The following is a 12526-nucleotide window of genomic DNA, read 5'->3' as shown; positions in this document are numbered from 1 at the left end:
ACCAGACCTACCATTAAATTTGGGACAGCGCCGTTCACGAGGAACAAAAACAAAGCGCTCAACGGTGTTAACATTGGATCCTACAGATATAGGCGTTAATGGCCGTGACGCACTACTAGAGCCTGCGCCAGGATCAAGCAACTCAACCGGTGTCTGCTCCTGTCGCAGTCGATCGTTATCGGCCTTCAACTGAGCCACAAGGTCTCTCATTTCCTGTAATTCAGCCTCCATCTCTACACAATATAAGGGGTAATCACCAGACGCGTCTCCACCATATGGTCAAGTAGAAGAAAGAAAATATATATATGTGTGAAAAAAAAATACAAATCCCTACGTCTGTACCCGTACAACAGCCAAGACCCTGCCGACTGCGCCAAATGTGGCGATGGCATACGGTGAAAGGAGATTAATCAAAGCATGAGCCGACTACGCCACCCCGGATAGGGCCAGGGACCCAAAATTAAGTAAATCACCAAAAGCTCACAGGTTCGTTATTGGCTGAGACAGGTAGCAGACAAAAGGGAAGCTGGTAAACAATTTATTTCACACACACCATCTAAAATACAAAATCACATTTAATTAAAGTCATTAAAAGAAACAGGCCATCATCTTCGTACAAAGCATACACACACTTAAAACGTCCAACCCAGAATTGGGGAAAGTCGTCCGATTGATCCGACAACCGTTGTGCTCACTCACGTCACCACACGCCAAATGTTTCGATATTGTGGACACTACAAACAAGTCAACCACAGCACCACATACAGAGGATCTCGACCGCGACTAATTCCCCCTAATTCTGGAACGAAAAGAAAATTAATAAACTCAATCCCAAAATCACTTACACAAAACAAATTAAACCAAATCACTTAAACAAAACAAATTAAACAAAATCACTTAAACAAAACAAACGAAGTAAACAAAATCACTTAAGCAAAACGAAGTAAACAAAATCACTTAAGCAAAACGAAGTAAACCAAATCACTTACACAAAACAAATTAAACCAAATCACTTAAGCAAAACGAAGTAAACAAAATCACTTAAACAAAACCAAATCACTTAGGCAAAGCGAAGTAAACAAAATCACTTAAACAAAACGAATTAAACAAAATAAATTTTAAACAAAACGAATTAAACAAAATCAATTTAAACAAAACAAGTTACGCCCAAAATGACATCGATAATAGTAGCTAGTCCGGTAATCACCAGTCCTCCGAGAAAGAGAGCCAAATGTCGTGCCTATAGACACGCAGAACGCGATATCGAAGCACGTCAACAGACACTAAATGGTTATTATACACTGGAAATAACTGCCAGCTAAATGGGAATAGATCCTCCACACCAACCGGGACAAAGACGCTGTCCCAGGCACGGCAACGAGTGAAAGAGCAAAAAGGGAAATAAACACGACTCTACGGACTGTCCACTTCGGTCCGGAACAGTCAGCTTCATGCATCCGCTACGCAGGAAATGAAAGTGGAAGGTAAATTAAGCGTCGCACTAAAAGTAACGGGTCTGGAAACAACCCGGTTCAGGAATCCACTAGGCAGTCAGGTAGGAGAAATGGTAAGTTGGACGAATCAGTGCGAACAATAGTGGCACTGTCTATCTCGGAAAACACTCCAGTTCAAGCAGTCGTTATACATGCAGGTACGATAGCGCTAGTCCATAAGGGAGAATCACAGCCCCAAATAGCGCCGGTATCAGCCTGCGAACTGGCGTCGGTTCAGCCTGCTGCAACACCTCCAACACCCAAAGTCACTGCAGCTAATGACCCGTAATGCACCACGCACTTGACGCAGACTTCACTAATGGCTCTCGAAAATACATGGCCATTCACAAATGCCCGCAGTACTCCTCAACCACACTCTTGGACGTGTAGCCCAACCCACCGGAAATAAAAGTACTCCCGGAAGCCCTATAGGACACACCTGTGTGACATGCCAGTCCTATCTACCTTTATACCCCCGGACCGTACCATTTCCTCAAACATAGGTGGGTCAGGCAATCGCATCACCACATATAGAAAAGCACACAGTATAAAATATTATCACAATAGTTACATATGAACAAATGAACATGGCAAGACAATGTTAGACTGAATTTGGTTCAATTTATAAAAAAATGTCTGACTTTGTTATTCTGTTTTGTTAGAAACAAAACAAGTATGTTTAACCTTTCAGACATTTTATGTGCTGTCATATAATCCTTCAAGGACTTCAGATGTAAAAGCAAAGATGCAGAGACATTAATAATGCAAAAACAATAGTGATTTTCTTATGTATTTTTAAATAAATTACCGTACAATGTAATTTATTTTCCATTTTATTGACCAGCCACACTTTAGAGTTCTAGAGTTACAGTAGATCTGTGTTGTAAAACTCAAGGTTGTCAAAAAAACACACGTCAGGCACATTCTCTGGCTGTGGTGAGGTGTAAATGACTATAGGTGTGTTTCTAAGTAAAGTGTGCAATCTGAATTAGAATTACTATGCTGATAAAAGCTCAGAAATGACACCTCGTACCTTCAATGACATACAGTGATGTGACTGAAAGTCGTTTTTATAACCTTGAGAGAAAAGCTACTTATATACTTAACTTCAAAACCAACCAACAAAACTGATTTCGAAAGAGATCAAAGGACAGATAGGAACGACAGGTAGAGAGAAGTTGAAAAAAAAGAGGGACAGAAGCGTTATTTACCCCGTTCTAGCTTCATGTCTGAGGCCCGTGAAGGTAAGGACGTAAAGAGTGGGGAATATGGTCATGGAAAAAGAGGGATGGTAAGTGGAGGGCAAACAGACGACATGGAGTGAAAAGGTTATTATTTATGGTCAACATCGGCTCATGAAGAATAATCTGTTCATTCGCATTTAATATATTAGACTAAATGGTGGGAGCGTATGAAAATGTGATTATAATGAATTCATTCAACTAATAAATTTGGTTGTGTTAGAAAGACCGAACGTGTATGATGACTGGTGGATGACTGATCAGAACAGGTTTAGGATGTTGTATCTCATTTTGGCCTCACATTTTGGAGCTGAACATGTTAAATGTAAATCATAAAGTACACCTAACCAAATAATCGTGCATTGCGAGCAAAATACAACGTATCATCAACTTTTAGAACTAGTGTAAGTACATTTTGGTTTCATTTTGTAAAATAAATCTGGTACTCTGTTGAGTCGTCACTTGGTGTCCAATGTCTGGGTCCTGAAGGAAGTTTGAACCTTTGCACAGTATTTTATCTATATTTTAAAATGTATTTCAAGTTTTCTTTAATCTATAATCATTCATCTCACTGTATTCCATGTGAAAGTTGTGTTTGTTCCTTACTTGTTCCCTCCTCTGACACCATACCTAGACCCTCAGCTTTATTCTGCCTCTCAAAGGCATTCAGGTCCAGAACACTACAAAAATAAATGGACAAACATTATTTTACTATAATAAATAATATGAATCAACAAAGATATTATAAAGAAGACTCTTTCTCACTACAAAGTAAGAATATACCTGCATGTTTGCATAAGAGCCTGGACACTGAGGAAGAAGCCGACATCTTTCTTGTCTTTCAGATAGTCCAGCATTTTCTGAAATCAAATGAACAAACTCATTACAGCTGAACACTTAGTGTTTTTCATCCAGCGCAACACTCTTCACCAACCTGTTGGACTTCACAGTTTCCTCCATTTAGAATAGAAATACCAAGCTTTAGGGTAGAAGAGACCATGCAACCGGTCTCACCTGTACAAATAAAGATCTGGTTAGACACAAATTATTACACAGGTCTATGATATTGGATAATAGAGTATAGCTGGATAGAGATTGAGGTCAATTTGAGGTACAGGTTCTTTACAGATGGAAGTGTATAAAGGGATCACCTTTGCAGGCACTGATCATCTGAAGGACCATCTCAGCGGCCCCACGGTTGTGTAGACGTGACTGCTGGTAGAGGAGTCTCTGCTTTTCCATTTCTTTTTCCTGTAAGGTTAAACGTGGAAAAGTTGGACTAATTACTAACAGTCTTAACTTACGTCTATTCTTAAAAACCTCACTGGTTAATCTACCTGTTTAACTTATTCAAAAGCCTACAGCCTACTGTAACTATAATATTAAAAATGTCAGTCAGTATTAACAAGTGCTGTTAAACATTCTCTCTAGATGTGAGCATTTGTCTGTCCTGCATATCATTCTTTTATTGGATTTATATTGATAAAATAAATGATGTATGCAGCGGCTCCCAAACTGAGGCTATTCTAGTGACATTGACTGGACACAAAACCACAGAGAAATCAAAATACTACAAAGAAAAATTTAAAATAAAAGCGAATTCTTCTGAATAAGCATTATTATTTTTATTAATATTATTGGATGACCTCCTTTAACGGAAGTTATTTTTTATTGCGCAAGAGCTCGCCTCGCGCTATTTTCTTTACTGGCGCGAGTTCAGCTAAAGCGGTAAAGGTAAATATAATAGACCAAATTCTTCCAGTATTGATGAACTTTTTGTGTAACTCTGGTCTATTACTACCGGGAGAAGGTAAACGCGCCATTAAACGCGACCATTACGATCTCTAAGTTAATACAAAGTGTAGACGAGACGGAAATTGATGTTGTATTGTCAAAGATGAGCACTCTTGAAAAGTTTGGGAACCGCTAGTAAATCAGTCAACATTAGTTATGGGATAGATACTAATTTCTCACGTTTGTCTGTCAGAGCAAACGTTTGACTACAGGAAACTCTTCTGATGGCTTTGCATGTCAGCGTGACGCAAAGAGCCATACAGGTGTGTTATTCATATCCCTGTCTCCTGAGAGAAGCTTCAACTCACGTAAGTACTTCCATTTCATACACTTTAAACTCATACATAGGCTTCTTTTACACATAGTAAACGTATGTAAATGCTGAAGCAATTCTTAACCCACCTCAGGTGTAATTTTCAACTGTAATCGTTAGAATCCTTTGTACAGTGTAGATAGCAGCTAGCAAAACAATACTAGCAGCATAATATTAATAAAAGCAAGCACCACTAAAAGAAAGATGTAAACGTTTAAAAGCCTGCTTTGCCAAGAATTAATTGAATACATAACATGCATAATATACCACCCTCCCAAACCACCCACACCACCCCCCTCCCCTGTAAGCCTGTCCTAAACACCCAATAGTGTGTAGGTGCATATTACCAATTCTGTCCATTGACGGTCTTTCCATTGAGTGTGTATTTTGTACATGTTAGTGTGTGTACCTGTATGTTTGTTCCGCTGTGAGTGTATGGAGGAGACCGCTCTGGCTTTCACTGTAGTCTGTTTGTCAGTATACTATGTGAGTATAGGGGGGAAATTGTTGATTAGTCACTTTTGTTTAATAATGGGATTAATGGGAATTAAAGTGGGGAATACAAAGTTCACAGTAAACATACAATACATATTTGACCAGTTACTTGAAATGTGTAAAACACACAATAGCTACATTTAGTAAACTGCACATTCACTCGACTCCATATGATCATGTATTGCACATGTATCTCAAATTAATAATTCATCAAACAAATCTTTAGAAAAGCAACAGTTCTTTCCAGAATTCTTACAAACTTGGAAATGTGAAGTCAAGTGGACAGTTGTACATGTTTAAGCCGCTACAGGTTCGATTTCGCACATTGAAGAGCCACAGAATTGCCCCGGTAGACCAGAAAAGACTAGAACATTAGCATTTATGAGCAGATCTCTGAATTTTTAATTCTGTACCAGAACTCATTCCTTAGTCTTCTGAGCAGTTCTTTAGATCTTCAAACATACTGTATTAAAATCTGAAGTGCTGCAGCTTTATGTTATTCAAACACAGACTAGCAAAACTAAAAGCATATACGAAACAATTCTTCAAGCCTAAACTACTAAACACATTATACTGAGATAACAGAACTCTTTTGCTGTAAAATGAGGCGGAATCTTCTTGCCAAGAAAGCTATTAAGTTGTTAAAATATTTATAGTGTCTGTGTTTAGCAGGTGGCTCAAAGCTTGCTGTGAACTAAAGTGAAGATAAACTCATGCATATGTGGTTTTAAAGACATTATGACATAAAACACAATTCAGAGACAGACAGATGGAGAGACAGAGCACAGCGTGAGCCTAGAGAGACAGATGACATGTGAGTGATGGATGGCTGATGGATACAGTGGTTGGTTTGGTTGTCACGCAGGTCTACCGCACTTCTGTGTCTTTCCCATCCCCAGCCCCTGGTCTCCCCATACCATCTCTGTCTGTCGCACCTCAAAGGGCATCTCATCCTCTCCTCCCTCCTCCTCATCTCCTCCCTCATCTTCTTCGCCCATGTGGCAACTCTGAGGGAAAAAATGTTTTATGTTCTACGCTTTGGAACAATAAGAACGTGGTATGTTAAAAAAATCTTTAATAAAACAAAGTGGTCTCACCTTAGCCATGATATCAGCATATGCCATGTATAAATAATCTATGTCCAGTTTACTGCAACAGAGCAAAAGAATAAAAATGATCAATGAAAAATCACATATACAAAAAACCCACATTATTTATACAGAACATCTTTTATACAGTATAACAGTGCCATCTGACCATGTCCATCACCAAGAGGACTCTGAGGTGGGGAGGGCTCTTACCTCTTCTCAGTGAGGGCGGTGCGACTGAAGTGAAGAATGAGCTGATGAAGAGGATCTGGCTTTGTCTCCTTTTTTTCCTCTTCCTCCTCCTCCTTTTCCTCCAGTGCTTTCTGGAGTGTTGAGAAAAAATCGGAAACATATTGTAACACTTTGTTTTGTGTTAGAATACAACAACCATTATTATCTTCATGGGAACACTTACAGAAAGGTCATCAATCATTCTGTCCTCAAAAGAATATCCTTCAGTTTGGATCCAGTTACGCTTGTATCCATCCAGAAACATGTTAGACGCTCTATGCCTACAAGAGTATGTATTTTGGTACTTTAACAGCTGTCCTGTGCTTGCCAGTGCTCATGTACTGTAGATAATGTGGGTTTGAGTCTGTATAATGTCCTCTGTTATCCACATCATTTCTTGTTCTCAGAAACAGAATGCATGTCTATATAAGATGTATAAGTGTATATACTGTCTTACCTGGGCAGGTTGTACAGAGGAGTCATCCTGAAACAGGCCACCACTGCTCTGCGCCGCTGCTTCGACAGCAGTTTGTGCCAAACCATCTTTTTGGACTTGAAAGGATGTTCTGTCTGAATGAAGAAAAACAATATGCTGGAAGATAAGTTTAGTGTCCTTTAACATGTGTGGTAGTGCCTTATGAATCTATCTTTTTTATTAATAAATGCTTCCAATATTAGTCATGTGAGGTTTACACCAACACAACTAATAAACGACAAGTCGTAAAAGTCTTTAAATATGCATAATAGGCAACAAACGTTTGTATTGACTTGACTATAAATCGTACTGGGTAAGATCATCGATTTAAAACTCACCACTTCAATGTGGTAGAGAACAGCAGAGACCTCCTGTACCCTTTTCACTACTTTCTCTGAAGCATCTGCATCTTCAGCCTTTCCTGCCATTTCTTTATACAGCTCCATCTGCCAGCGCATGGACGGGTTATCAACCTGGAGAGAGAGAAAGATGGCATTCACAGCACCGCCGCTCCAACCAGGCGCACCGCGCGCTGTTGCGTAGGGCACCCAGTGCTGAGGGGGCACCAAAAATTGCCTAATAATTTTTTTTTATCTAATATAATTTCATTATTCTATAGAAATATAATTAGGCAGGCACATTTTGCCATGTATATGTAAAGAAAAAACGGCGTGGGGGGGCATCATAATGGAATTATGCTTAGGGCACCAAAATGGCTAGCAGCGGCACTGGGCATTCATATTGCTGCATGTCCTCGTACGTCTGTTTGTTTGTTTGGGGTGGATGTAACTTACCTTGCCCTGAAGGTGGAGGTTGTTTTGCAAGAAGTCTCTGACCTCTTCATCTGTGTCTTTCTGCAAACAAAACAACACACACACTCATGACTACTGAAGTTCATTATGAAACAAAAAATCTAGGCTTGTTAGATTTATGTGAGAGAAGGTAGATGATGTTCACACTACCAAAGAATAGCGTGTCTTGGCCAGGTTGATGAGTTCTTGATCCGCAGGCGAGCACATGTTGAGTCCGATGGGAAGCATTTTCTTTAGGGCTGCCACAATGAGGGACGTCTGAACAGAATATCGATCTCCGCGCCTCTTTTTCTTGGTACGCTCCACATCAGAGCCACCGGCCTGGGATAACATTAACATTCAAGGCATGATAACTGACGTGGAAATAATGGAAGTGTTTTGGTTCTTTTGGTATAGTTTGAGAGGATTTTGATATTGAAAGATGTTGACCAATCCATTATGATTGAAAAGGGATAGTTCACCCAAAATTTTCAATTCTTTCATCATTTACTAACACAAAGGTTTATTTTCAAACCTGCTTGACTTTCTTTGCTCTGCAGAACACAAAAGAAGATATTTTGAAGAATGCTGGCAACCAAACATCACCGACCCTCATTGACTTCCATGGACACAAAACCACTAAGACATTGCTCAAAATATCGTCTTTTGTGTTTCACAGAAGAAAGACTCATACACAAGTTTGGAACAACAAAGGTGACTAAATGATGACATCATGTTTGGTGAACTATTCCCCGGGAATGTCAAGAAAACCGGAAGCAGGAGAAACCACCTGAACGTCCACATAAAGACAAGCTCTCTTTCCCCTCACCAAGATCTATCCTGGGCCAATCCATCCTTATGACAATATTATTTACAGTCATTAGAATGTATCTTAGTTCGAGACTTCTTTAGAGAAAAGCCTTAGAAATTAGGCTTTCTTGATTAATAGGGTCATTAAGAGGAAATGCAGGGCAAAAGTTCAGGTTTGCTTTTTATCTTAGTGGGGAAGACAATGCACAATAGGAGTGAAGCTGAAATTCACATCAAATTCTTATCTCACGAGAAAGATGGCAATATACAAAGTACAATGCAGAAGAAAAACAACTTCATGCTTTCAACTTTTAAGAATGAATTAATAATAATGTTTAATTGAAATGCATCTTGAAGCAGGTGATAGGTGGCTAGGATTCTACCGTGTCAGTACACTCCATGCATTAAAACAGGAACATGCAGTCACAATGTGCTTAGCATCAGGTGGAGACGGAGTCAGAAACCACAAACACGGTTGAGTTCTGTATAAAGCCAGGGGAAATTATTGCTTCTGACTGATTTTAGGTCGCTGAGCTGCGTAAGTGCATATGTTATCAATAAATGCAACCCACAGGGCCAAAATAAATCATTTAGATGATCTTGATCTCTTTAAAGTTTCACACACCTATGGACCTGTTCGCCCAAGTTTAACCCCTCTGATCTAACACTTAATTTCGGGCATAAATAACATTATGTACTTGGACTGGGTCTCATTGTCTGGTCTGGAACTCAATCTTGGTTTACGGTCTCAAACAACACCATAATCTATTTCCACCATAAAAAATATGGTATAATTACCTAAACATTTTATTTGATTATTCAGTTTTTTCTTGAATTCTATTGCCAACAGACCTACCTGAAAAATAGTTTTTGTTCAAATTTTAATTGATCATTGAAATTGATGGATTATTATGTCCACCAAAGAATTTAAACAGTTAAAATGTGAATAACAGTGTTGGAATTTATGGAGCCAAAGTTAGTATGTAGCCTTGGCCAGGCCACTTGCCATGTTAAACCAATTGCCATTTTCCGGACCAGAATGTTGAGACAAACTGAATAAGTAAGATCAAGGTTTGCAGGAAACTGGTGACTATACATTGAAAACGTCTATCCCACTGAACTAGCCAGTAAGTTAAGGGATATTTTACTAGTATTTTACTAATATAAAAGTGCAATCCCTTTTTCCACAATCCCACCTCAATCATTTGTCTTGATTGCATTAGGGGTCATGGGTTAAAAGGGGAGGATGGGGAGAGAAATTGAAATAACATGGAGATGTACTGTAAGTATTCTGGTTAATGTGGGATCGAGTAGCCACACAGGATGGACTTTAAATGCCCCCTTTTGTTCAAGAGGATATAATAAATAATAAAAATGTATATGTCAACCAGGATTGAGGTCAAAGTCCTTTAAATGAAATGAATTGAAATGGCTTATCTTTGGATATAAACTTAAGCATTTCCGGATCTCGGTTAACTTCCTGAACAGATTAAATTGACCCCAATCTTCAGCCAAGAAAAAACAGATGTATGAAGGTCCCCATCCGAACTACAATCCAACAGATGCAAACTGCTGTAAAGGGTGATGGCACAGGCCTCCAAGGGCTGTACGACAGACATGGAATCAAGTGCCATGAGCCTGAATCTACAAAGAGATCTTTCATCAAGCGCCTCTGTTCAGACTCCCCCCTCACACACTGGCAGAACGACGGGCACCGGTTTATCCAACACAGTGTGTGTTTAGAATGCCAGTGTGTCGGGGAGTTGATGAAATGCCCCCCCCCAGATGTGAGGTGCCATGCGGTAGCACAGCAGTCGTGCAGAAAGAGAAGCTAACCTCAGAATCCCCGGTCTAGAAACACACCAGCATCCAGATGGAAAAAAGAAGGCAGGGGACAGTCAGAGAGAAAACACCATTAACACTGTCATCTAAACTCATCCGGAATACACTGCTCAGATTCGCACGTGGCAGAAAGGACTGTCCCGTTGAGGGAGTGGAAACAAAACACTTTACCTTTGTTTGCAGGGCTTGATGCCAAACTTATCAACCATTGGCTGTTGGTTTATTAACAATTTTAAGTTTTTGTTCTGAGGGAAATTAAATAAAGGGACTGACAAAAACATGCAGATTAAAGAAAATTTATGAAAATTAGAGATGGATAAACTTACAGTACTGTAAATACAAACATCAGTTTAACAAAAAATATTGTAAAATGCAGATCTTAAAATATAAATACATGATAAATATTATTAATGATTACAACAAATAAATACAGTCTATAACTATTAAAAGAATAAACTCAAAACCTTCTATATTTATCATGTTTATTGAAAAATAATATTTAATATCATAAATATTGATAATAAATAAAACTATATATGTTGTAACAAAATATAGAATGGTATAAAATCACATATAAAATTGCAAAAAAAATCTGATTACCTAATAATCAAATATAGAAGTTCATCAATGATCTAATATGAAGCTCACCTTACTCATCTTGCTCTTGCTGTCAGCAGTGAGAAAGGACATGTTGTTTATTTCATTCATCACCACAAAGTTTTGCTCCTCTCGTTTGAAGTTCTACATATTACAAGTGCAAATCTGTGATTATTTTGATCTTCTTAATGTACATGCTCACTATATATATATATATATATATATATATATATATTATGTATAATGTTCGGCCATCTACAATTTATATGTGAATATAATATAACATACATGAGATTTGGACCAGAAGATGAAGACCTCTCCCACCATACGGAACAGCTCTTCAGCATCAGGGTCCGGGCAGGTCAGCCACCTTGCTCTAAAACCCACAAACACCCCAAAATTCAAAGCAAATACAAAGCAAGAATTTAAGTATCCCTGCTGAAACGACAGCATACCTGTTGTTATCCACGTATCGGATGAGAAGAGGGTAGAGAGCGTACAGGTCTCTGCAGAGGACCGCAAATTCATCTCGAATAGTCCCTTCCTCCTCGTCTCCCTCAGACTTCCCCTCCATGCGCAGGTGCTCCTCCTCGGCTACCACTTTAGCTGTCCGCTTCTTCAGTTTCTCCATGGTGGGGATAAAATGGGATTTGAGCATCTCGGGTTTGGCTCGGCTCACAATGGGTTGGGAGAAGACTGGTTCAAGACAAAGACAATGATAATCAATACAAAATACAAGCACTAGTGAACAATGGTTGTCTTGAGAAAACAAATTTTCATACCAGCAAGTCTTTTCATCCAGGAGGCTTCGTCAATTCCCAGGTTGTTGACCACTATTTTCATGATGCTTCCCAGGAGCTGGTTGAGATGATCCGAGGTGACATCTGTACAAAGCTTACCCTCCATTTCTGGAAAGTTCTCCAGTCCTCTTTCCCACCAACGAGGAAGATAGTTACACAACATGGGCAGAGTGATCTCGATCACATGTGGCATTTCTGTATAGCGAGCTCCCGATTCAGCCAGATCGCCGATCTCTTTCATGAGGATGTCTAGTTCAGGAATGTCCAAACACAGTTCCTTGACCTGGTTAGGAAGGCCCAGGACTGTGGATAAAAGAGGGTTAAGTCAATTATAGTAAATAGTTCACACACTTGTATATTGTGTGCATGTATTGTATATGACTTACTTGCTCTTTCTCTTTGTGTCTTGGTAGTGTACACTGAAAATGCATTGTATTCATTAAGATTGGGCTCCAGGAAGGCTACAGGCATGGCATTGGCGAGATGTGCGAGGCATTCTCCTAGTGCTGGTCTTTGTCTGATGTAAATAAATAAATGAAAAACTTACAAATGGCCC

The 12526-nt window shown here is 39.2% G+C and overlaps 1 protein-coding gene across 1 annotated transcript in view; it reads right to left on the bottom strand.

Annotated features, from left to right (window-relative positions):
* Positions 1 to 12526, bottom strand: part of ryr1a (ryanodine receptor 1a (skeletal)) — a 50847-nt gene that overhangs the window by 16202 nt on the left and 22119 nt on the right. Inside the window, exons 68-85 of the mRNA XM_079449210.1 lie at positions 12357 to 12487; positions 11953 to 12273; positions 11626 to 11866; positions 11459 to 11546; positions 11222 to 11314; positions 8093 to 8263; positions 7925 to 7984; positions 7469 to 7603; positions 7113 to 7225; positions 6840 to 6936; positions 6638 to 6747; positions 6434 to 6485; positions 6254 to 6343; positions 3886 to 3985; positions 3669 to 3748; positions 3518 to 3594; positions 3341 to 3414; positions 2705 to 2722 (exon numbers count right to left, since the gene is read on the bottom strand). Coding sequence (XP_079305336.1) covers positions 2705 to 2722; positions 3341 to 3414; positions 3518 to 3594; positions 3669 to 3748; positions 3886 to 3985; positions 6254 to 6343; positions 6434 to 6485; positions 6638 to 6747; positions 6840 to 6936; positions 7113 to 7225; positions 7469 to 7603; positions 7925 to 7984; positions 8093 to 8263; positions 11222 to 11314; positions 11459 to 11546; positions 11626 to 11866; positions 11953 to 12273; positions 12357 to 12487 — 2051 coding nt within the window. The remainder of the gene's footprint in view (positions 1 to 2704; positions 2723 to 3340; positions 3415 to 3517; positions 3595 to 3668; positions 3749 to 3885; positions 3986 to 6253; positions 6344 to 6433; positions 6486 to 6637; positions 6748 to 6839; positions 6937 to 7112; positions 7226 to 7468; positions 7604 to 7924; positions 7985 to 8092; positions 8264 to 11221; positions 11315 to 11458; positions 11547 to 11625; positions 11867 to 11952; positions 12274 to 12356; positions 12488 to 12526) is intronic.

Source organism: Barbatula barbatula (assembly GCF_947034865.1).
Source record: "Barbatula barbatula genome assembly, chromosome: 24".
Taxonomy (NCBI): domain Eukaryota; kingdom Metazoa; phylum Chordata; class Actinopteri; order Cypriniformes; family Nemacheilidae; genus Barbatula; species Barbatula barbatula.
This window is presented reverse-complemented; position numbering and strand designations above follow the sequence as displayed.